General features: G+C 35.9%; 1 protein-coding gene across 9 annotated transcripts in view; it reads left to right on the forward strand.

The window, feature by feature from the left end:
- Positions 1–26,139, forward strand: part of TCF12 (transcription factor 12) — a 371,870-nt gene that overhangs the window by 230,431 nt on the left and 115,300 nt on the right. For all 9 annotated transcript variants that reach the window (XM_077881227.1, XM_077881229.1, XM_077881231.1 and 6 more), the window contains one exon: positions 23,695–23,759. In XM_077881227.1, coding sequence (XP_077737353.1) covers positions 23,695–23,759 — 65 coding nt within the window. The remainder of the gene's footprint in view (positions 1–23,694; positions 23,760–26,139) is intronic.

Consider the following 26,139-nt stretch of genomic DNA (forward strand, 5'->3'; position numbering starts at 1 on the left):
AGTGAGAGAAATATAGATACAAATGTGTGTTGTATTTTTTTGTTGTATTTTTTTGTGTGTACATAATGCATATCTTCCCTCAGCTCTGTCCACTAAGAGAAACTATGAATAGAAAAACCCAATGGAAAAAAAAAAAAAAAAAAAAAACCATGACCATCCCTAAAGTCCAGAATTTGTTTTCCAAATACTATCTTCCACTAAAAGAAATCAGGGCTCCTTGGAGAAATGACTGATTGTAAAGCCAGGGCAGGAAGAGTACAAGATGAGCATAGAACATCTTGTTATGCTTGTTATGCTGCAAAGTAAGGACATACTCAAAGAATGATGAGATCTTGTCAGAAGGTCATGGAAGGCAGCTTGAAGGAGCTCCCTCTGACCAAATCTGGGGACAACTTAAACAAATCTAAATAATGACAGTAATGGATTATAGCCCACTGAATAAAATAGGAAACCACAAGTCTATGCTGATATAAATAAATTGAAAGTTTTGTGAAAAATGGGATTTTTTTTCTTGTCTCAAAGTACCTTCCCACAAAATGCTTATTAATTAAAATGGGAAAAAGTGGGCAGCCCCGGTGGCCCAGCAGTTTAGCGCTGCGTGCAGCCCGGGGTGTGATCCTGGAGACCCAGGATCGAGTCCCATATCGGGCTTCCTGCAGGGAGCCTGCTTCTCCCTCTGCCTGTGTCTCTGCCTCTCTCTTTGCTCTCTCTGAATGAATAAATAAATCTTTAAAAAAAATGGGAAAAAGTGACTTTTCATTTGAGAAGCTTTGGCAGATATTACCTTAATGAAATGATCAAAGTGAACATCATCAGTAATGGGATAATTAACTTCATGTGCCACCTGATGGGATGCATTGGGAAGAGCAAAGCATTACTTTTGTCACATTCCTGCCAAAGAAGCATGACCTGAAACTAGTCCTGAGGAAGTATCAGACAAAAAAATTCAAAATGAGGGACATTCTGACCTAGAATATCAAGGACATTAGAAAGTCAGGAAAGTTAAAACAAGACAACTACAGACAATCATGATTCTGAACTTGATTGTGTTTGGCAAAACTCAGATGGGATCTAAAGATTAAAAAGTAGTAATGTATAAATGTTAATTTGATGATTCTGATCTTCTAATTAATTGCACAGTACACAATAGGACATACTAAAGTATTAAGGGATGGCAGAGCATCATGTCTGCAGCTCATTCTCAGAAGTGTAATTTTAAGAGGGGAAACTTGTACTGTACTTGTATCTTTTTGGTAAGTTTTGGGCTTTTTTTCCCCCCAAATTTAAAAGAAAACAATAGAAGGTGAGCTTGGAATGTCAGGATTGAAAAATGGATTTTGTATTCAATGCATTGGGAAACTTTAATCACTCTTGAACAGTGGAATATAAGGATGAAAGTGCTCTTGGAATATGAGTTTATCATCAATCTGTGGATAGATGGGAGCAAAGAGAGACAGAGGTGCTGGGGACATCAGTTGGGAGATAATTGCATGGGTGTTCATCTTTAGGAGCCTGAACTGAGAATGGTGGTTGTGGAGGGTGGAAATAAAGTGATGGATGTGAGGTTTATCCAAAGGTTATCTTTTGGGATTTGTTCACTCTTAAAATGAAAGTGACAGAAAGGAAATAGATGATACTTAGCACAAAAAGGCTCAAAATCTGGACCATAATAGTCAGTATTCTTGAACTTATTTGAAAATAATTGAATGAAACATTACTGCTTTAATATAAATGTTTATTCTGTAAGTACCACTACTAACTACATAAATTACTGAGAGTTTTTATACTTTTTATGCTTTGCTCTCCTGTATTTGTGTCCACAGGGACTATTTTATAGTGATGACTGAGTAAATAACCTAACTTTTTCATGTATATGTTAAGCTGAATTCTTTTAAAGATCAAAGTTTATAAAGAATGTATTTTGTACATTTTTTAAAGACCTTCCTCCTTTTTTTAATAATAAATTTATTTTTAATTGGTGTTCAATTTGCCAACATACAGAATAACACCCAGAGCTCATCCCATCAAGTGCCCCCCTCAGTGCCCGTCACCCATTCACCCTCACCCCTCGCCCTCCTCCCCTTCCACCACCCCTAGTTCGTTTCCCAGAGTTAGGAGTCTTTATGTTCTGTCTCCCTTTCTGATATTTCCTACCCATTTCTTGTCCCTTCCCTTCTATTCCCTTTCACTATTATTTATATTCCCCAAATGAATGAGAACATATGTTTGTCCTTCTCCGATTGACTCATTTCACTCAGCATAGTACCCTCCAGATCCATCCATGTTGAAGCAAATGGTGGGTATTTGTCATTTCTAATGGCTGAGTAATATTCCATTGTATACAAAAACCACATCTTCTTTATCCACTCATCTTTCGATGGACACCGAGGCTCCTTCCACAGTTTGGCTACTGTGGACATTGCTGCTATAAACATCGGGGTGCAGGTGTCCCGGTGTTTCATTGCTTCTGTATCTTTGGGGTAAAGCCCCAACAGTGCAATTGCTGGGTCGAAGGGCAGGTCTATTTTTAACTCTTTGAGGAACCTCCACACAGTTTTCCAGAGTGGCTGCACCAGTTCACATTCCCACCAACAGTGTAAGAGGGTTCCCTTTTCTCCGCATCCTCTCCAACATTTGTGGTTTCCTGCCTTGTTAATTTTCCCCATTCTCACTGGTGTGAGGTGGTATCTCATTGTGGTTTTGATTTGTATTTCCCTGATGGCAAATGATGCAGAACATTTTCTCATGTGCATGTTGGCCATGTCTGTGTCTTCCTCTGTGAGATTTCTCTTCATGTCTTTTGCCCATTTCATGATTGGATTGTTTGTTTCTTTGGTGTTGAGTTTAATAAGTTCTTTATAGCTCTTGGAAACTAGCCCTTTATCTGATAGGTCATTTGCAAATATCTTCTCCCATTCTGTAGGTTGTCTTTTAGTTTTGTTGACTGTATCCTTTGCTGTGCGAAAGCTTCTTATCTTGATGAAGTCCCAGTAGTTCATTTTTGCTTTTGTTTCTTTTGCCTTCGTGGATGTATCTTGCAAGAAGTTACTGTGGCCGAGTTCAAAAAGAGTGTTGCCTGTGTTCTCCTCTAGGATTTTGATGGAATCTTGTCTCACATTTAGATCTTTCATCTATTTTGAGTTTATTTTTGTGTATGGTGAAAGAGAGTGGTCTAGTTTCATTCTTCTGCATGTGGATGTCCAATTTTCCCAGCACCATCTATTGAAGAGGCTGTCTTTCTTCCAGTGGATAATCTTTCCTCCTTTATCGAATATTAGTTGACCATAAAGTTGAGGGTCCACTTCTGGATTCTCTAAAAACCTTCCTCCTACATCAGATATAATATTTATAGAAAATTAAGATATAAATGAGCTAAAAGAAAATAACATTTTGATAGTATTACTAAAGATAAATCATTCTTGACTTCTCAGCATTCAAAAACATGGGAACTAAAAATCAAAGATTGATTAACTTGACCCAACATCCTAGCACCAAGTGGTGTGGTGAAGCAAGAATTGGAACCCAAATCTGTATGATTCTAAATCCACCACTTGTTCCATTTTGGTTATCTGCCTCAGTTATATAAGTATTTGCTAGGTATCTCCTGATTGGCTAGGAGGAGATGATTTTTTATTGCCACACAAACATGTATTTTAAAAGCTAGTGTGCCAGGCATTTGGAATTTGTCTCTCTTTTCCCATAAATACAGTGTTAGCAGTAATAAGAGTAGGTATTCAAACTGATCTATAAGAAAATGACACATAATGTAGCTGAACTTGCATCTAGAAAGAGAATTGTTGTATAGGACAACAAGCAAAAGGAGTACCTCGAAGAAAGTACTCTTCCTTTTTTTAATGGGTCAGGCATCAATACATACCTGTGTCCTCAGTATAATGTATCTTTGGAATCTTCCCACCTTCATCCCTGCAAAACTCCTCTCCTTTCAGAGCCCTTTACTCCAGGTTTCCATAAGCCCAGTGCTACTATGCTGCTTTAGTTTTCAGCTCTAAGTTTCTTCCCCCAGAGTGCTCTGTCCAGAGTTACCTCTTTTCTTCAGTGGCTTCCTAGATCTTCAACATACTGACTTCAGCTACTATTTAAAGAAGAAGTCTAATTAAACTTACTCACATTAATGAATAGTAGTAGTAGCATATAGTACAGTACAAAGAAGCTAGGATCTGGAATCAGGACCTATATATTAGCAGTCTGCTTAACCTTCACTAGTTATGTAACAATGGGTAATTTAGTTGATCTCAGTGATTTTGAGTCACCTCATTTATAAAATGGGAGTAATAACACTAGCTTATAATATAAGGGCTGTGGTGTCAAAGGAGATAATGTATAGCAAATGTAGGTTGTAGTATGTAAAAAATATATATACGAGGCATCACTGATAAATAAGTGATGGATTTAAAATTCTCATAATTATTTGCATTTTGAAAATTTTTTTTTAATTTTTTAAATTTTTATTTATTTATGATAGTCACAGAGAGAGAGAGAGGCAGAGACACAGGCAGAGGGAGAAGCAGGCTCCACGCACCGGGAGCCCGATGTGGGATTCGATCCCGGGTCCCCAGGATCGCGCCCTGGGCCAAAGGCAGGTGCCAAACCACTGCGCCACCCAGGGATCCCCGCATTTTGAAAATTTTTTGATCACACAAATTAAACTCTTAAATGGCAGAGTTCTAGGAATGACTTTAAAAATAAAGTCATGAAGAGAACGGGAAAATAGTTGCAGTAAGAGTCACTTAGGTAAGCAGGCCAACCTCACTTGGGTTTATATACTCAGAGTTGCCTACCTAAAGTTGATTCTGATTCTCTTATTTCCCATGATTCACCTGTCTCTAGTCAGTCAACCTCTCCTTCCCTGGCCTCTTCCTCTCCCCTCCCCTCCCCCACCTGCCATGGTAGGTAGTTAGGGATAGGAGGGCAAGGACTTTGGAGTGGTGTCTCAAGCTTTAATGCTCATAAGAATCATCTGGGGATCTTACTACACTGCAAGTTCTAATTCACATCATCTGGGATGGGACCTGAGATTCTTATTGTTTACAATAAGAATAACAAACTAGTAATGTCCAGGCCTTTAGTAGGAGTATTATGTGTTGAGTGGAGTTAAAACGTGGATGATGTTTTTCTGTATGTTTCATTTCTAAAAGTATACGTAACTTAAAGAATGGCTCAATTTGTCATTATAGCTACCTTTTAAATTTTCATATTAATTTCCTCCAATTAGTACAAACTGTTTGCTATCTTTGTAAAGCTTGAAACTCTACTAGTTATTCCAAGGTGATAATGAAGATAATCACTACTAGTGGAAAATGTAACTGATGGTGGTGTTTTTCCATTTTTAAAACTTTGTCAACTTCTCTTACTAATAATATGAAATTTAAAATAAAAATGACTACTGAATCTGCCCCAATTCACTTTTCCCCATATTACAGATTATGCATGTTAAAGTCGCTGGTATTGAATAGCCAATGTATTTTTGTATTTTAATAAGTTAGGAGTTTTGTCTTAGAACTGGCAGCTATCATATCTTGTTTATTTCTATCATATAAAAATTATTTAAATCTATACTATAGAACTTCAAGGAAATTAATATTGGATTTAATCAAGGCAGAAATACCAAGACACAAGGGGGCACTGTTTTACCATAATCTGATTGAATTTAACAGCTTTTTGTTTACTATGAATGTCCCACAATTCTGTGTTCTTTGTAGTTATCATGAAAGTTTAAACTGTATGTTTCTCTAAAGCGGTAATTCTTAAACCAACCAAGCTTTCCGAGTTCACAAATCAAATGTGCTCTTAGCAAAATTCAGGAACTTTTCATCATATTTGGCATGCGTTTGGGAAGACTGGGTGATTTGAAGATTAGAGATTGTGTAACACATTTAGATATTAGTATTTAGGTCTGTGGTAAGGGGGAAATCACTGTAAAAACAATTCAGTTGCTTTGGAGAAATATAGTGCCTCTGTTCTGCAGAAAAGAGTTGGGATAAAGATTGAACTGTTAAAAGCTGCAGCTGCATTTGCCATCAAATACCAAGTTGGTGCTGATGAATGTTTTGTTTTTATTGTCATGGAAACTTGGAGCCAGAGAATGGATATTCTATTCATCTGGGAAAATAGTAGTTCCTTGCATAAAACATAAGGACCTTCCAAAGCAGTTCCTAAAATAGATATACGCTGAATATAATTCAAAAAAGTTGAGGAAGTAAATGTGTAATACATGTAATCATTCTGGATCACTTCTGTTCTCAGTACTAAGAATATAACTGTATATTCAATTATTAAGCTGTTCACTGCTAGAAAGTTGAATTCTAGTGAACATGGTATTTATTTAACATCAATGTTATAGTTACCCAACCCTTTAGGTGCTGTCTTTGTATTTCTTCCTTGATCTTAAGATATTTACTAAGAACTCTAAATTTATATCCTTAAACAATTGCTTCTGATCCCTGAAGTTTTATTTTCATCCATGCTACTTATCTGTTATAATCTTCCATTCAGAACATTTTAAGACATTCTGTATTGAGGGGAGGGGGAACTTTACCCAAAAGAAACTCAGTGAAACAGAGATAGTTGTATGGTCTGAAAAGAAAAAAAAAAAAAAATGTGAAATTTTTTAAAATATGAAGATTTAAGTAAATCCTCATACATATTTTATAAAGTCATGAATGGGAAGAGACATTACAGGAATAAAAAATACAAAGGAATTTTGTTTCAGTTATAGCAAATGTGATACAGCAAAGTACAAATATGGAAATGATAGTAAAATATAAAGTGGCAATACAAGTTAAGGTAGAATTTCTAAGGTTTATGTTAAGAAAAAAAAAAGGGGGATATTGTGAGTTACTAAAGGTTACCCAGCCAAGTTATGTCTGAAAGGGAAACAAGACAAGTTTTTGTGACTTCATAAAAGATGAGAGAGATGAAGGGGTTAGTGTGGACCATTTTAGATAGGATAGAGAAGGCTTCTCTGACAAAGAACATTTGAGCAGAGACCTCTGAATGCTCTGGCATAAGAACTTTTAATGTAAGAGGCTAGCAAGCCTGGCAGTGTTCAGTGAGATTAAACTTGGAATGTTTAAAGAAAGTAATGAAATTACAAGTTTATGAACAAAGTTAAGGAAAAGAGTGTTCTAATAGACTTTTAAAGCAACACAATTAACTAGAGCATGACTAGTTTTCTCACATGGGACAGGTCCAGGATTAGAGCCTAAATCAAAGTTTAGGTTTCCAGGATAGAGGAATCTCTCAGAGGAAGAATAGGATTGTTTCAAAATAAAAATTATAAATGAGAGTTTTACTGCTATTTAACATTGGTTTTCAGAATATTTTAATGAAATCATTGGTTTTTATTGAATATACTCTGTAGGCAAGAAGTAACTCAGGAAAAAAAGTGTCAAATACTGTAAGTGTGATTTAGTTTATAGAGAAAATACTCAAGCAATGACCTTTAAGAGGTTATATTTTAGTAACAGCAATTTTCACAAATACTTTTAATATTACATGGTATCTAGAGGGTATATTATGTATCAATGTGTGTGTGTGTGCGCGCGCTTATCATGTCATATACTACAGGACCAGGAATTGAAGACTTACACAATAAAAATACCTGATACTGAATTTAGAGAACTACTCAAAGATACCAGAAGAAAGTAGAGGAGAAACAGCAAACTGTGGACATTGTATTCCATAACTGAAATGATGAGAAAGAACTGGAAAATTGCCAGCTTTTTTAACCTTTTAGAAATAACATGTGTAGTTAGTGCAGATATTCCTAGAGCAACTTGTTCCAAATTCAAATATGTTAGCAAACTTAGTGGAATTCAAAATATTTTAGAAATAAAACATCAGAGGTTACAGTAAGAAACCTCTTTACGATATCATAAAAACAAAAATGCTTTCACAAATTTTTTCTATTTTTCAAGAGTCTATCAAGCCCAATTTCTATTATAGTAAAGTTTAGCTGAGCAGGATGTATTTAATTTAGGAGACTCCAATGTATAAAGAGAGTAACAAATTTAGAATCTATTTTATTATTTATTTTCTACCATATACTTTCTTCCCAGCAGTTTAATAGTAGGGATATGAGATTATTTATTGGAGTCAAGTTTTGCTGTGTTCTAGCTTTCTGATCTATAAAAATGGGTTTGCTAGAGAAAGTCTAGAAGAATGCCCCCCCCTTTTTTTGTGGGGCAGAGCTGGTGGAAGAATTTCCAAGAGGTACAAAAAGTTGAGGAATTTTCATAGTAGTCCTGATTAAACCATTAGTTCTCAGGCATTGGACAATAGGTGGTGCAGAAAGAAAGGAAATAAACAAGGAATCCCACTATTCTCCATCTTGCTGCCAGACCACAGCAACAGAATTGGAACAGAATTACAACAGAATTCAACAATCTTACTGGGTTGAGGAGATAAATAACAGAATTCAGAGAAGCCATGGTGGGTCAAATTTGCAAGGCAAAAAGAAGGGAACATAGAGAAAGAATCTGAGATCTGCAGAGGAGTTTCTTCAAGTCTTTGGCTAAATACTGATCTATACATGCTTGAAAGGAAACTTAATTTGAAACCAGGAATCACTTGAAAGGAAAATCCCGAACAATTCCTGAAACTCACACAAAGCTAGGAATAGTTCTCCTTCCAGCCAATGAAAGTGGAAAGATCTCATAATAAATGACATTGGATAGAGTCCTCAGAAGTGTATTGGATTGGTGAGGCTACTTTAGCTCTGGGCTGAAGGCTGTTCTGGACCTGCCTTAACAAAGCTTAAAGACAACTCTGGAAGAGGATCAGACTTGATTCCAAGTAACTTAACTGCTTATCAGAACAAAGTCCCAACATTCTTTAAAGGAATGCAACAAAATCTAGCACCCAAAAAATGTGAACTTCATAATGTCAAATTACTAAACATGAAAAGAAGCAGGAAATTGTATTCTGTAACCAAGAGTAAAATTCATCAGTAGAAACAATAGAGCAGGAAATTACAGAGATGATGGAATTAGCAAACGAGAGTATTAAAATGGCCATTATACATCTACTCAGTAGCTTAGAAATGTAGAGGAAAGCATGAATATGGAAATTGGAATTACTAGAGATGAAAATATAATACCTAAAATGAAAAGTACATTGGATGGAATTAACAGATTATTCACCATAGAAGAAAAGATCAGTGAATTTGCAGACAAGGAAACAAACTATCCTAAATGAAGATTACAGGACATCTAGCTTCTATTTAGGGTGTGGAAAGCTGCAAAAAATGCTATTTCCACACTTGATCATGAGAAAAAAAGAAAAAGGCTGAAAGCTACAAAATTCTTTTTTGAATCCATCAGAAAACTGAAATTGCAAGGCAGTCATGTAACCTGAATTCCAAGGAGAAGTGAGACATATGAACTGTATTACCTATGGCAGACCATGGGAGAATAAGGTGTTATACCAGTCACAACCCAAGCAGGGAGAAAAATCACCTAAAATTTTAAAGTTGAACAGAAGGCCCGTTATAGACTAGGAGCATATCATTTTGAAATAGCTAAGGGAAGTTAACCAAAGAATAGTTCAAAAGGGATTTCACACTCACCTCAGGCTTTTCCCCTCAAACCCGTACTGAGTACTTACAAGGTTTTGGGGATAGAGCAGAAGACTAAAGAGAGTTCCTGTTGATGTTGCTGGCATGCAGGAACCCATTAGCTGTCATTGTGGGAATGGCAGTAAAGCATGCAAACATCCCTGGACTGTAGATACTGAAAGACCTAAGCTTCTTTAGGAGAGGTAGCAAAGTCTCTTGTCCAAAGGACACAAGCTAGGATACATTGATTAGGGGAGAAGAGGAAACTTATCTTAGACCTAAGTTCTTACACTGATAGCAAGTACCCGTCTCCTGCCAGAGGGGCAAAAACTCCAACCCAAGGTCATCTTTGGATGTAGAGTTGAGTTTCACTCTTAAAGGGAGGAAGGGATGAGAGATAGGGAAGAAAACAGCAGTCTACCACTGGGGGAGGGCCAAAAGCATGGGGAGACACTCATTCTGGGACACAAGTTTATAGGGTCTATTGAAAGCTGAGAATGAAATAGTAACACTAATAAAAGTCCTGCTGCACCCCAGCCATATGCTAAGCACTAGCAGCCAGTTATTAGAGGGAATTGAAGCTTCTGGTTAACTGAAGGTAACCACAGCAACAACAAAATCATACTCAGTTAGACTCCTGATCAGTTTTACTCATTTTTCCACACCAAAGGCTTTATATAAGAGGAGCCATGCTCATTTCCAGGCCTAAACAGTTTCTATTCTTCTACACACAGTAGTCTTACATTCAATCAAAATTATGAGATTTGTACATACACAAAGGGAAGAAAAAAAGGTCAAGAGACAAAATAATCAACAGAACAAGACTAAAAGGTGAATCACATTGGAACTATCAGACAAGGATTTTAAAATAACTCATGTTAACATATTAAAGGATCTAGTAGAAAAGGTGGACAAAATGCACAAATAAGTGGAAATTTTAGCAGATAATAGAAATAGTAAGTTTAATTGAAATGCTAGAATTAAAAGACATATTAGAGAATGAAGAATTCCTTTGGGATCATCAATAAACAACACAGATGCAGAAGAAATCAGTAAATTTGAGTATAGGTCCCTATAAACCCAACTGAAACCACAGAGTGATAAAAGAGTTACAGGATGATGTCATACAGTCTAATATGTGTGATTGAAGTCTCATGTGGAGGGAAAGAGAAAAGTTAATAGATCCAAGGTTTTAAAGGACTTTTTCAGATACATCCCCAGCAGACTTGAGGTACAGTAACTATTAAACAGAATTCATCAGGCAGAGGGAATGTGACACTAAACAGAAACTTGGATCTCTGTCAGGACTCAGCAAATATTTTCTGTAAAGGCCCAGAAGCTTTGTAGGTCAGATAATCTCTGTCACAGCTACTCAGCTGCACCATTGTAGCTCCAAAGCAGCCATAGACAATACACAAACAAATGAGTGTGGTTGTATTCTAATAAAACTTTATTTATAAAGACAGGAAGCAAGGCAGCTATGGTTCATGGGTCACAGTATGCCAACTGCTCATCTATAAAAAGAAATGATAGCTTCAGATATGGTAAAAATGAAAGTATAAAAGACATATTTCTTCATTTTTAAAAAAAGATTTTCATCTATTTGCGACAGCATGCAGGAGAGAGAGAGCATGAGTGGGGATGGATTTGGGGAGTGGGGAAGGACAGAGGGAGAGGGAGAAGCAGACTCTCTGCTGAGCTGGGAGCCCCATGTGGAACTCGATCCCAGAACCCTGAGATCATAACCTGACATGAAGGTAGATGTTTAACCAGCTAAAGTCACCCAGGCATCCCCATGGTTCTTCCTTTTTAATCATACTATAAAATAATCAAATTTATAAGCAAAAATAGTAACAATGTATGTGGGGTACATAATGATATAAAAGTTAAAATGTGTGACATTAACCCAAATGATGGAGGGAGGATATTGGAAGTATACTGCTGAAAGATTCTCACACTATTACATAATTACTTAAAGGTAGATCCTATTAATTGAAGATAAATTTTGTAAGTTAGGGGAAACACTAATGAATAAAAGCCAGTTGAAAGACTAAATGGAATACTCAAACCAAAAGCAGGCTGAAAAAGAAATAAAGAACAGATGAGACAAATAGAAAACATCTAAAAAATGGTAGATCCAACCATATCAATAGTTGCATTAAATGTAAATAGTCAAAATGAAACACACATCAACAAGAGGTTGAAAAAAATAGCTTTTTACCTTTTATTCTCTATTTTCCAGTGCTGTTGCACTTACAGATTCTTATCTACATGAAAACATTTTTTATTTATTTTTTAAGTAGCCCCTACACCCAATGTGGGCCTCAAACTCAAAACCCTGAGATCAAAGGTCATGCATTCCACTGACTACACCTGCTAGGCACTCCAGATGAAAACATTTAAATAGTGAACATCACAACGTCTATTTACACACTTCTAAGACCTTCCTTTTTATCTAATAAAGATGATCTGCTCCTACTTCCCCCATAAGTTTTAGATAAGTTTTAGATAACAACCAAGCTATATTTAACTCAGTGGCTTAGAACAACCATCAGACCCAAAATAGCCTGTGGGGAAACAAGGAATCAGCAGGTTAAGGATTAATCCCAAATCTATCTATTTCATTCCCACTCTGTTACAAAATCTATAATTCTGGGGAAAATTTATTTTAGATTGTCCTTTTATACCTTCATTTCTCTCAAATCCCTTACCACCTTTCCAGATCATGCATGTTTTCTTTGGTAAATCTTTCTCTTTATTTGAATTGTGAACATGAACTTGTTTGTGATTAAGTGTACAAGTAGTCCTAGAGATAGACCCATTCATTAATGCTAAGGGAAGAGCCATCAACCTTTAATGAAATGAAAGGCATAAAGAATTCTAAAACCATTGAGAGTATCCAAAAGTTTGCTTAAATTATTTCCCTGGAATCTACTTTTTTTTCCCTCTACTTTAAGCCTTTTTCGTCAACCTCTGATAGTCCAGACACACATGCGTGGGTTTTCTGGCCAATATATTTCATTTAAAAGTAATAACTAATATCTAATTAGGCCTTACCTTGTGATTTTCATTTTTTCTAAGCATTTTAGGTGTCAATACATTTTATCCTCACAAAAAACCAAGGAGGTGAAACCGTTGAGGCAACTAAGGGACAGTGAGGTAAGGTAATAATCTTAGTAAGAAACAAAGTGGGGATTTAAACCCAGTTAGTCTAATTTTATTACAAATACTTTTCTTCTTTAATTTCTTCCTTCATTCCTCCCACAGATATTTTACACAGATATTCTATTATTTAAATTGATCTGTATAGCCATTTATAATGAGTTGGTATATAAAAAAATTATTTTGAGTTATGTCTGACTCAGAAATGAATTTTGGGCTATAACCCATTGACCACTTGAGACTAGCCTTTACCTATTTTCACACTGCACAGGCAGGATGACAGTGAGTTGCATGTGATACTGGAGGCCACACAATGAAAACTGAGTGTCTCATATTTTACGCTCAGAGTACCAATTATGTAGCAAGAATCTTACTTAAATTTTAGAACACACAGAGGGGATTTAAGACTCTCTTTTGGGCATTCTCCATCTGTTTCAACAAAATAGAATAATCTTTCAGTTGCTCTATATCTGTATCTTTTCTATGGTGTACAAAGTATACTTAATTTTCTGCATTCTATAGGTGGAAGTTGGCCCAAGTGAGAGATTTTATTAACATTTAGAATTTTCTTAATATAAGTAGAATGAATTCTTGGTAACTAAGTATACTGACTTTAATTTGCCATATTCATACATAAAGATGCAGTATTAAATATCTCAAAATGTATGATGAAATGCATATACACTCTATTTTTATAACTGCACATCATCATTCCAAAAGTCTTTATATTTTTTGAAAAAATTTTTAATTACACTTAACATACAGTGTAATGTTAGTGTACAGTATAGTGATTCAAAACTTGCATACATCACCTGGTGTTCATCACAGTACCTGTACTTCTTTATCCCCATTACCTGTTTAACCCATCCCCCCAACCCCACCTCCCTTCTGATAACTGTCAGTTTGTTCTCTGTAGTTAAGAGTCTGTTTCTTGGTTTGCCTCTTTCCCCTCTTCCTTTTGCTCATTTAGTTTGTTCCTTAAATTCCACATAAGAGTGAAATCATATGGTATTTGTCTTTCTCTGGCTGACTTATTTTGCTTAGCGTAATACTATCTAGTACCATCCACATAATTGCAAAATGGCAAGATTTCATTCTTTTCAATGGCTGAGTAATATTCCATTGTGTGTAAAGACCATATCTTTATCCATCAGTTGATGGATACTTGGGCCATTTCCATAATTTGGCTATTGTAGATAATGCTGTTATAAACACTGAGGTGCATGTATTCCTTCGAATTCGTGTTTTTGTATTCTTTGGGTAAATACCTAGTAATCTGATTGCCAGATTATAGGGTTATTCTATTTTTAATTTTTTGAGAATCCTCTATACTGTTTCCAGAGTGGCTGCACCAGTTCGCATTCCCACCAACAGTACAAGAAGGTTCCTCTTCTCCACATTCTTGCCAACATCTGTTGTTTTTGTGTTGTTGATTTTAGCCATTCTGTAAAAGTCCTTATATTTTTTAGCTGTTTGTCTTCTTCCTCTTACTACTGGTGGTGCCAGATTTACAGTCAGAAGCAGAGTGCTTGATTAATAACAAAATAGATGGGAATATCAATTTAATGGGCTATTAAGGCAGAGATCACCCAATCCAAATTTGCTCTACCCCATCCCATTCTCCAATTGAAGAAACTGAGGCCTGGGGAGGTTTAACAACTTACCTGTTTCACACAGCTACTTCACAGCAGAGACCGGAATAGACCTTTCTGATTCTTTTTTTTTTTTTTTAAGATTTTATTTATTTATTCATGAGAGACACAGAGAGAGAGGCAGAGACACAGGCAGAGGGAGAAGCAGGCTCCATGCAGGGAACCCGATGTGGGACTCGATCCCAGGACTCCATGATCAGGCCCTAGGCTGAAGGCAGGTGCCAAAACGCTGAGCCACCCAGGGATGCTCAACCTTTCTGATTCTTCATTTCCATGCTTGTTTTCATTTCACTACCTTGTTTCTGACCAGATATTGGTGAATGGTAGCAGTTCCATTGATTCCTTTCTATTCCAGTTCTTGCTGTCAAGGGAAACTAGCTAATTAACAATCATTTATTATCCACTATTTTGGAGCACAGTTTTCTTATATTGTCTCTTCCTCCATGTGGCTGTATGCCATAGATAGAGGCTTAGAGTAGAATCTGTCCCTGGCGTGCAAACAAAACAAGTCTAGAATTCCAGACCAGTGTTCCCTGAACAAGTGGCTTCTGCCTTCTGGTCCCCAAGTGCCATAAAAAACAGACTCAGACATTGACCTTGCCTAGTAAGGTCATGATTTAAATTAAACAACCAAATACAAAAAGTTGTGAGAAAAATCACAAGAATTAACAATAATGAGCTTAATGTGCTCTTTATCATTGTATGATGTAAGAAATTTCTGAGAGAAGCATCTCTACAGGGATTTGGGAGAAACAGTGTGCCAGAAGGAAGTGTGTGCTTACCAAGACATTTTGAAACTATGCTCCCCTCTCTTCCCTAAGACAAATTATTTGTTGATACAACTTTTTTTTTTTTTAGATTTTTTTTTTAATTTTTTTTTTTATTTATTTATGATACTCACAGAGAGAGAGAGAGAGAGAGAGAGGCAGAGACATAGGCAGAGGGAGAAGCAGGCTCCATGCACCGGGAGCCCGACGTGGGATTCGATCCCGGGTCTCCAGGATCACGCCCTGGGCCAAAGGCAGGCGCTAAACCACTGCGCCACCCAGGGATCCCTGTTGATACAACTTTTACCTGATTTTTTTTTCTTTATTTTGGGGCAAAGGGAGTAAACTAAGATGTGGATGTTGAAGATTGGCTCAGTTTATTTTAGTCCCTAGAATGTTGTAAAACACCAAGTGAATAATTTCAAATCCTTTTTTATTTAAGAATGGAATAAACGTTAAGATACAAAAGTTACTTGATTATTTAGAGAACATGAATTCACCATCTTTTATCCTGAAATGCAGCCAAAGATGAAGAGATAATTCCTAGTTCTGTAATCTTTTGGCTTGCTATAAAAATGAAATGTCTTTGTTTCTGAGTTCTAAACAACATGTGGTTAGGGAAGTATGGAGACATTAAGTGAGAAAACACCTCAAATTCTGTACCTAAGGAAAAGCAACAATGCTTACAACAATGGATGTAAATCCATTCAATTTAAATATAAATTGTTCAGGGACAATTTATAAAGTGCAGCTATTAATTAAAATATTTCAGAAAAAAGGGGAGTTTAGATTTAGAGCTACCTATAATGAATACCTTGTTATATGTTCTATATGTGGCAAAATTGAGCCATAATATGGTCCAGAAAGTTTTGATAAATGACTGAAATTGATCAAAATCTTACTCTATTCCATTCATTCCTAATTCCTACCCACCTACCCACCACACTCCCTCATACTGAATTCTGCATTTTAGTATTCTCCCTGGGCTTTCGATGGCTGAAAGCTGAACAGGTTTGTATAAACCTTCTCATCCTTGTCTATGTGTTTACATTTCAATGTGTGAATGTGATTTTAGAGAGGGAGTGGAGAACATGAAGAAAAATAGCTGGATTGGTGAATATTTGCAACCTGGACTACTATTTCTCAGGTTTTAGTTTCAAGAAGTCATTGCTAAAGCCTATTCAAATTACCCAGGTCTGACTGTGTGCACTTATCAAGGATAATGAGATACTTTATAGCAATTCTGCAGGAATTATTGATTGGGAAGCTGTTTACAGTTCTGATGCCTGTCACAGGAAGTTGGTGCAGAGTTAGATGGAATAAGTGATGAGATAAAGGCTGGGTTAGAAAAGTGATTACAACAGGGAACTTGCTAATCACTGACCTCTATAGGGATCCTCTGGTTTATCACTAATCTCACGCACACTTGGCACTTTCCTGTGCTGCTGCCTCATCATTCATAGCTGTGTGAGTAATTTGGCATGGAGTGAACAAGAGGAGGGCATAGAGAGTCCAGCAGCTGTGCTTGTTGGCACTAGATATTTAAATATCTTCAATGTAGCCAGCAGCGTGCTTGGCACAAATGTTAGCCAATAATACTTAAACAAATTGTTGTGAAGAAAATAGGCAGGCATTTATGTTAAAACCCTCTCTCTTTCCTTTCCTTTAAAAAATCTGTTAGTTTGAGATCCTTTCTAGTTTTTTCTGTGTAAGCTTGAGCAGATTGCTGCGAAAATGAAATTAGTAATACTAGTAGTTAGCATCAGCCCAGGTTCTTTTAGACAAGAATTTCCAAGTACTTTATAAGCAGTAATTAAACTGTGCAGGCCTGTGTGAGGTACATGCTACTGAGTTGATTTTCTTCAAAGAGTGAGTGGGGGCATTGATGTTAAGTGACTTGTAACTTGTCTAGTTCACTCAGTGCGAGAGAAGCAGGAGCCAAGAGATGAATCCAGTAATCAGAATCCTAGGTCTCTGTTCTGCCATATACCAAATGGCATTGCAGATTTCCCCACTTTGTAGGGTAATGTGTTTTTATGTTTCTCCAAGTGGTTAGTGTGATTGAAATTGTATGAAACTTGTGGTAGTGTTCATCCACAAAAAAAAAAAAAAAAGGAAAGAAAAGCTTCTCCCATGAGCAAAGATGTTAGGTAAATAATGATTTTTCAAAGATACCTAAGGGGGGAGGAAGACAGTCTGCTCATAAAACTGTGATCTTAATTAGATTTGTGCCCAAAAATATTTAGATTGGCCTATGTAGGGATTTCATATTGTTCCTCTAAAAAATAAGTCTGGAAAAGTTCTCATGACTTATATGTATTAGAATATTTCAGTTTGAAACATAGTTGATCTAGGTAACTTTTTTTGAAACATTCAAGGAATCTTTTTCTAGGTTAAGCCTTTATCTTTTAAAAAAACCTGTCTAGTGCTGCCCACTTAAAATATAATGGGGTTTTTTATGTAATAGATGGTGAATTTGAATTTACTTTAATGCAATTCCAAATGCCTTAAAACAGTGAACACTGAAATAATACTGGCTTTCAGACAAATAGGGAAACTGTTTGTTCTAATTTGTGTTATTACTCATGAAGTCAATAATGATTTTTTGAGTAGTATCTATTCATTAACATTACGAAACTTCAATTAGTTGTAAATTTTCATGTATTTAACAAAACCGCTACAGAAATAAATGAAATGCTGATCCAGCTATATCTTTCATAATATCTCTGTCTCTGGCCATTTCTTCATAAAAACATTATTTTGAGTTGGTAGGTAAAGAACCTACAGCCAGGAAAGTATTAAGGGACAGGTTTCTACAACCAGTAAATTAAGATCTAGGGCAGAGATACTGCAATTTTACTGTCATATCTCACACCTGTTATCAGCTTCCTTCAATCACTCGTTGGTATTAACAGGATTTCTAGTAGGAAGAAGAATACATCTGGCAATGGTACCAGCAATGTAAGTAAAGCATCTCTCATAGTGCCTCACATACAGCGGCTAGTCAGCAAATGGTTCGTCACCTTGCCCACAGCAGTCTCAAGACTTTTTGAGATCAAAGGAGAACAGATTTCTAGACTGCTGTGCACTATAAGGAGGGCTCAGCAAAGCAGCCAGGGAGTTCTCAAGCCAAAGTTGGTCAGTATAGGAATTCCACATCTCCTGGAAAAAAATGTGCTTTAGTTTGCCCCACATTCTCTACCTAAGCATGTTGGATGCATGTGGGCCTCTGTGTAGAAGCGATCACTTCAGAGCATGGCGGCTGGAACTCTCAGTCAGTTATATTCCCTGAAATACGAGTTTTGCCAAGTCCATTTTCATGGCTCAGCAATTAAATATTTTAAATTGTTTTAAAGATAGATACAGAAACACATCTCCTTGATTCCAACCTCTCAGGATGCTGTTGTATCCCCTCTGATCTTGTCCAACTTGTTCATTTTACAGATTAGAAAACAGACCCAGAAAAACAAGATCAGTATAGATACTTCCCTAAACAGGCATTTAAAGTAAGGAAAACATCAACATGTGCCCTTTGTGAGAACTGAAAAGAGTATCAGTTACCTGTGAGTAAAACCAGCATTACTGACCATGTTCTATATTTAGAACCAGTCTTTGGAATAGTTGGGTTTTGCTGCCTGTCATTTTGGGGATGATTTGTCATCCATCTCTCTTTTCAGCAGGATTAGATAGTGCCAAATCATTTGATTGACAGAGGCTGCTAAGAGGGCTAAACAGAGAAAAATTTCTCTCTCTTTTTTTTTAAGATTTTATTTATTTATTCATGAGAGACAGAGGGAGAGAGAGGCAGAGACACAGGCAGAGAGAGAAGCAGGCTCCCATGCAGGGAACCTGACATGGGACTCGGTCCCAGGTCTCCAGGATCACACCCTGAGCTGCAGGCGGCGCCAAACTGCTGCGCCACCGGGGCTGCCCTAAACAGAGAAAAATTTCTATACTATATTTGGGCTTCACGAAATATGTACATATATGATCTGAATATGGGAACTGTGTTCTAAGCCTCCACTGGAAAACAGTGCAGTATAGTATGCTGTTAATAATTTGGGGTCAGATAGCCCTGTATTTTGGTTCTTTTGGCTACTTATTAATTCCGTGACCCTGGGCAAATTATTCCTCATTAGTAAAATGGGGACTTAATAGTACCTAACTTCAGTGAATTGAAAGAATTTTAAAGCCACCATCAACTTTCATCTCGATTATTTTAGTAATGTTCTAATTCATTTGGATTATTTGAGTAGTCTTCTAATTGGTCTACCTGCTTCTGCACTTGTTCTCCTATAATTTATTCTTCACAGGCAGCCATGATGATATTCCTAAGATGTAGATTATATTTTGAGTAAATTATACTGAAGTCACTTGGATATCTCTATGGAAAAACGTGTATCTTGACCTCCCTCACCCCCACCAACCTACATAAAAACCAAATTCAGGTTTAGATGTGAAAGACAAACAGTAAAGTTTTCAGAAGAAAACATGGTAAAATAGATTTGTAACCTTGGTATAGGCAGAGGTTTTTTAAACAGCACATATAACAAAAAGTGAACAAATTAGCCTATATTAAAATGAAGAATATCTGTTTATCGAAAGACATCATTAAGAGAGTGAAAAGGTAACCTATAGAAAATATTTACATAGAGACAATAAAAGATCTTGTATCAAAAATACATGAAGAACTCCTACAAATCAACAGGTAAATGACAATCTAAGAGGGAAAAAGTGGACGAAATACTTGAATGACCCATTCCATTATAAAACACCCAAAGGTCCAATAAACATGAACTCACTGTGACTTAACTACTAGTAACTTGGTTGCCAAAAGTGTCCGTTAAGTCTTCCACTGCATTAATAAATAAATCTACAACAAAAGAGTTAATTGTTCCAGAGATCTCCGTACTAGTAAGAATACCAGGAATATCATCGTTTTCTGCACAGGTTTTATTCTGTTTTCTGAGAGTTCTTTCTCATAACAAGGTAAAATAATGCATCTCTTTACTTTCTCCTTTATTCCTAAGTCTCTTCACTGAGACTGGACAGTGTAATCTTGCTTCCATCTTAGCCTGATATTACTGCAAGTATTAAAACGCACAAGACTGCCCTTTCAGATCCTCTCCTCTCTAAGCTAACATCTTGGTTTTTAGCTGATCTGATTTCCAAATCACTTACCATTCAAGGGAGAAGTTAGATACCTGCTCAGTTACTAACAGTTACTCAACTGTGTTTTAATATATTAAAATTATCTACATATGACATATAAATGTAATACTTAGCAGAAAACCATAATAAATAGTTAAAGGTGTTATTTTTTAGACACCTGAGATAAAATATTCATTTTAATTCATGGAAATAGTTTTTGTAAAAAAGTAATTTTTTTTTAAATTTTTATTTATTTATGCTAGTCACACACAGAGAGAGAGAGAGAGAGGCAGAGACACAGGCAGAGGGAGAAGCAGGCTCCATGCACCGGGAGCCCGACGTGGGCTTCGATCCCGGGTCTCCAGGATCGCGCCCGGCCAAAGACAGGCGCTAAACCGCTGCGCCACCCAGGGATCCCTATAAAAAAGTAATTTTGAAAGAATTAAAGATGAATGTCCTCTAAATCTCAGACTGAGTATGCATTATTATATTCCAAGAGTAACCAAATTTCTAAGTCCCTCAGAAATAACTACTAGTTCCTAATAAATGAAAGGTGAAATGAAATGAAAATGTATTTATATTTCAAAATCTGTTTGAATAGGTTAAGTATCATTTTAAAAACAAACCATCAACTTCCCATTTCAGAAGAAACTTTTACTCTGATAAAAGTTTTTAGCTTATGTTAAATTAGTTTTCCTTCTCTCTGATTTGAATATCCTTGTGAAAGGAATAAGTTTACAAAGTTTAATAGGCACAGGAAAGTAGGCTTAAAAACTTTTTCTTAAATAACAAGTATCCTCCTCCACACTCTTTCCTGCAACTAAAATTGTATTGAAAGCGGTTTAAAAACAGAGCTAATACTGATCTCTTACTTTGTTCCCTTTTCTACTTGAACAATTGAAAAATAAAAGTTTCTTACTCTGGTACATTTGAATGAAAATTAAAAGACCTTGTTGTTTAGCTTTAAGTCTTTATTAGTTGTTTAATGTTTCTGGAAGAATTTGCAAGGTAGAGAGGGCCTATTGAGTATTTCAACCAGTAATAAATTGATGGTATATTATGGTGAAAGACAAATATCTTTTTTTTAACTCTGGTATTTGTTGAAAATGTTAATATAGTCTCCCAGTTCCATCCTGTCAAGTACCTGAGACATCATTTGTTTTTAAAGGCATTATTTTCTTAAAGTTGAAGACCTGTTGGGGCGCCTGGGTGGTTTAGTCAGTTAAGTGTCCAACTCTTGGTCTCAGCTCAGGTCTTGTTCTCAAGGTCAGAAGTTCAAGCTCACGTTGGGGTCCTACTTTAAAAAAAAAGAAAAGATATACTGAGAATGATTTTTAATAAATTTGCTTATTTGATTAATAAAGTAATACCTCCAAACCATAAATATGTGCTGTTATTTTCCCTCAGTAATCTGTCGGCCAATCATCCTGAGTTGGCATTTCCCTTCAGTCTCTGCCATCTTCTTGGTTCAGCCCAGTTTCTGATCATTTTGAGGAGGCCCGGGAATGTGTGCCACCGTTGCAAAAGTACCATCTTTTCGTGGTTTTGTGAGGTTGGATTCCAAGAGTAGACGAGTAGAGCCCAGAGCCCCCATATATCATCTTGACTCTTAAACGCAGTCTTACTTGTAAAAGATACATCCTTAGAGAGTTACAGTCTTTTCCTTTCATTCCATATGGATATGTTGCAAATTAAAGCTCTTTATGTAGAACATACTGCTTTATAGTGAAACTGTGAGGCAAATAGACCGCATTAATTAACCTTTTCTCATAAATCTGCATTTTTATGTGTTGATGTTACCTCACCTGAAATCTGTGCTTCAACACTAATAGCCAGTAAGTGCTTTTAAGACATGTGCTATAATGTCCTAATGGGTTCTGAAATTATACCCTGAATTATTACAGTATTTTCTAATAACTAGCTTTGTTATTACATTTAAGGAGTCAGTATGTGCCAAATTTAGAGTAGCAAGATTTTATATCACTTGGCCACTGTGGCACTATATCAGCAAATAATTTTGAGCATCCCATCTATGTGTGGAGTTTTAAAATTTAATAAACTATACATTTTTATATAATCACAAGCTAATACCTCAATTTATAGTATATAATTATGGGGAAGTTTAAAAAAAGTAATTTTAAATATTTTGGATAATTGGTCATATTTAATTATATTGTTACTGTTTTTACCTTGGGATGGAGAAAAAGAATTAAGCTCTGCTATTGTCATTGTTTATTTGTGTCTCCATCTTTAATATTAACATCAAACTGTGATCTTTACAGAAGTCTTTTTGAGCAACATGTCTTATTTGTGAGATTGCTTAGTTAAAACCTTTATATTTAATATTTGTAAATTTACTGAACAGTATATTGAAAAGCAAGTAAGTAAGAACTGCTGCCAGTATCAGCACTGTGGGACATCTACTCTCCCTCTAGAACTGGCTCATTCCATTTCTGACATTTAACCATCCAACTTTTGAACTGCAGATATACTCCCAAAAGGAATTTGTACACATTTCTGGGAATATAAATTGGCATGATGACTTTAGAGAATAGTAAGGCAATACATATAAAGTTGAAAGTATGCACCCTTTAATCCAGCTCCACTTCTTTGTGTCTATCCTTGAGAAAGTCTTATGTATGTATAACACGTGCAAAGATACTTGTTTCGCCATTCTTCCTGATAACAAACTAGAAACTATTTCTCAGTAGGAGAATAGATCAGCTGTGGTTTTATTTGTATAATGGGACATTTTATAGCAGTAAAAAGGAATAAACTAGGTGTCTATTATCAACATGTATCTCAAAAGCATAATATTGCGTGGAAATGCACGTGTCAAAAGGGATAGATACTATATAATCCCATCTGTTTAAATGTATTAAACACAAACAGTAATGTGTATTGTTTGAGTACATGAATACATATTAAACTTTCAAAATATACATGGGAACCATATATACTAACCTTTTGCTAATGGTTATCTTGGGGTCTAGGGTGAGAATTGAACTATATCTACATGGTTTTAATTTTTGAGAGAGAAAGGAGAAAGAGGAGAAATACTCAGTCTAAGCAAATATGGGAAAACATTATTCTCCCTACTGGGTAGATCATATTGTTGGCCATATAGATATTTGTTCTCTTGAATATTTTTTCACTGTTTCACAATGGAGGATATTTAATAAAACACATGCTATTCTATAAAAGCTAGAATTTGTTAAACTGACTGGAATGATAGTAAGTTTTCTTTTATTTATTGGATTTTATCTTCTTGTTTCCAATTTATACTGTGTACTTCCAAATCACAACATAATTACTATGAATGGTCTAGAAGTTGAATTGATTGTCAATAAATGAGGATTTTTGTATAGTTATTTTCTTTGTTTTATAGGAAAAACGTCAGAGAGAGGCTCATTTTCCCTGTACAGCAGAGACACCGGATTACCAGGCTGTCAAGTAAGTTTAATAAATACAAAAGTGAGGTTATTTTTAACACATACATAAAGACTTTGATAGAGGAGGTAGAAATTTATCCAATTTCACCATAATTTGTGCCTTTAATGTGTAACCAAATGTAAGATTTTAAACATATTTTCTTCTTCCTCTGCTTAAAATGGTTTCTCTTCCCCAATTCAACAGACTTTCTCTACCATCAAAGATTTTTATAACTCACCTCCATCTAAATTGGAAGCAAAGTAACAATTATCTTGCTACCCCTTTCCAAAGTGCTTATCATATCTGGAAATGATTTTTGCATATTTCCTCAAAAAAAGTGGAGCTGCTGATACATTACATGAAGAACATACAATTTCTCTGTGTAGTTTTACTGTCCTGTAATTTTTTTTTAAAGATGTTATTTATTTATTCATGAGAGACACAGAGAGGCAGAGACATAGGCAGAGGGAGAAGCAGGCTCCCAATGTGGAATTCTGTCCTGGGACCCTGGGACCATGACCCAAGCTGAAGGCAGACTCTCAACCACTGAGCCACCCAGGTGTCTCACTGTCCTATAATGTTAAACTTACTGATGTTCTAAGTATTTTCATTTCATTCCTACACTCTAACCAATTCTTTAGGCTTCCAAAAGTCTCTGACTCGGAAGCATTGTTTCAGTTCTTCCTTAGCATGTTGTAATTTTACAGCCATTTCTCTGCTTATTTTTTTCCCCTATCTTTAATGAGAATCCTAAACACACAGCTCACCTGTAGATTCCCAACAGAATCAAGCCAAAAAAGAATAGAAAAGAAAGGCAGCATGTATGAAATTTATTTTCTGCTGTCTACATGGCTTTCATGAGGTCCGCCCTAATTTTAGACATGGCCATGTGCACCAATTTTAACTCTTATTCTAATAGTACTACTCTATCTAATATATTTCCTGTAATTGTGCCATTCAGAATCAGAACACCTAAGTTCAAATCCAGTCTTTACAAGTTACTGATCTATGGTCCCTAAGAAAAGTCATTTAACTGTCAATCCTATCTTTACATTGACTTCCTCATTTGAAAGGTAGAATTAGCAGTTTTGCTTCCACCTACTTTGTAGGTCTCTGAAGGTTAAACTGCATATACTTGTGAAAGCCTATATTTTACAAAATGCACATTTACATTTTTTTCCCATGCATATAACCTACAAAACAAAAGCTGTTTGGTTTTGGGGGGGGGGGTTATTTCTGTATTATTCGTTCAAGTCATTATATTCACAGTCTCATCAGAAAAGATCATTGTTGTTCCATGAAATGTCCCATATTGAATCTCTGAGAGTTCTCACTTGGCTTTGGGAAATGAGAGAAAATCCCTAGCACAACCCCATCACAGTAACTCATGACTCTAGTGATTTTTTTCTCCTTTATTCTCACCAGTCTCTGTACATAGATTGGGAAGTGTTTGTATGTAGAGAGAACACACATGTAAGAGTGCATATGGATAAATTCTAGAGCAGAGGAGTTAAAACAGTGCCCAGTAGTGGTATATGTGGTATATGTAACAGTGCCCAACAGTGGTATTATAATATGGTAACTTGCATTGATTTTCTTTGATCTGTTAAATCATTCTTGCGTTCCTGAGATAAACTTCACAGAAGCTCTTTTGAATCCTTAATACTATTTTTAAGAGACGAAAAAGATTTGAGAGCCACTGGTCTAATGTTAACACTGTTGCTAAACTTGAGGGAAAAATGGTTGTAAGCTCTTAGAAACTACAACTGCATCTAACATATCAGAGAAACTACAACTGCACCTAATATATCAGTTAATGCTTATATTAATGAGTTTCCACTTATATTTTTTATACTCTCTTGGCAAAGATATTGCTGTGGTAAGCTCTATTCATTTAATTTTCTAGTTTTGAAAGACAAATCTTAACAGTATTTCCGAAGATTAGTATGTGTTTATACCAGATTTAATTCCTTTCTTTTCATGATTTTTATTTATTTTAATTCTAATGTAATTAACATACAGTGTTATAGTAGTTTGAGGTGTACAATACCAGATTCAATTCATATCAGAAAACATTTATTTTAAACCTAGATGCATAGCACTGTAATAACAATCGCTACCATTTACTGAATTAAAATCCTTTTAACAGCACCCATTTTTCAGATTGGAAATGGATGTTCTCCAGAGGTATTAAGTAATTTGCTCAAGGCCATGCATCTAGCAAGTGGTAAACCTACTAAACACATGATTGATGCTTTTAACTACAGTATAACAGTCTCCAGTTCCTAGACTATGCCCTTACTACCATTTCATTTTAATTTGTTGAGGACGGACCTGGGAATTTATATTTTAAACAAGTGCCCTAGTTGAGGCTAATTCACATGGACTGGGGATTATGCTG

This window comes from Canis aureus, chromosome 32 (assembly GCF_053574225.1).
Source record: "Canis aureus isolate CA01 chromosome 32, VMU_Caureus_v.1.0, whole genome shotgun sequence".
Taxonomy (NCBI): domain Eukaryota; kingdom Metazoa; phylum Chordata; class Mammalia; order Carnivora; family Canidae; genus Canis; species Canis aureus.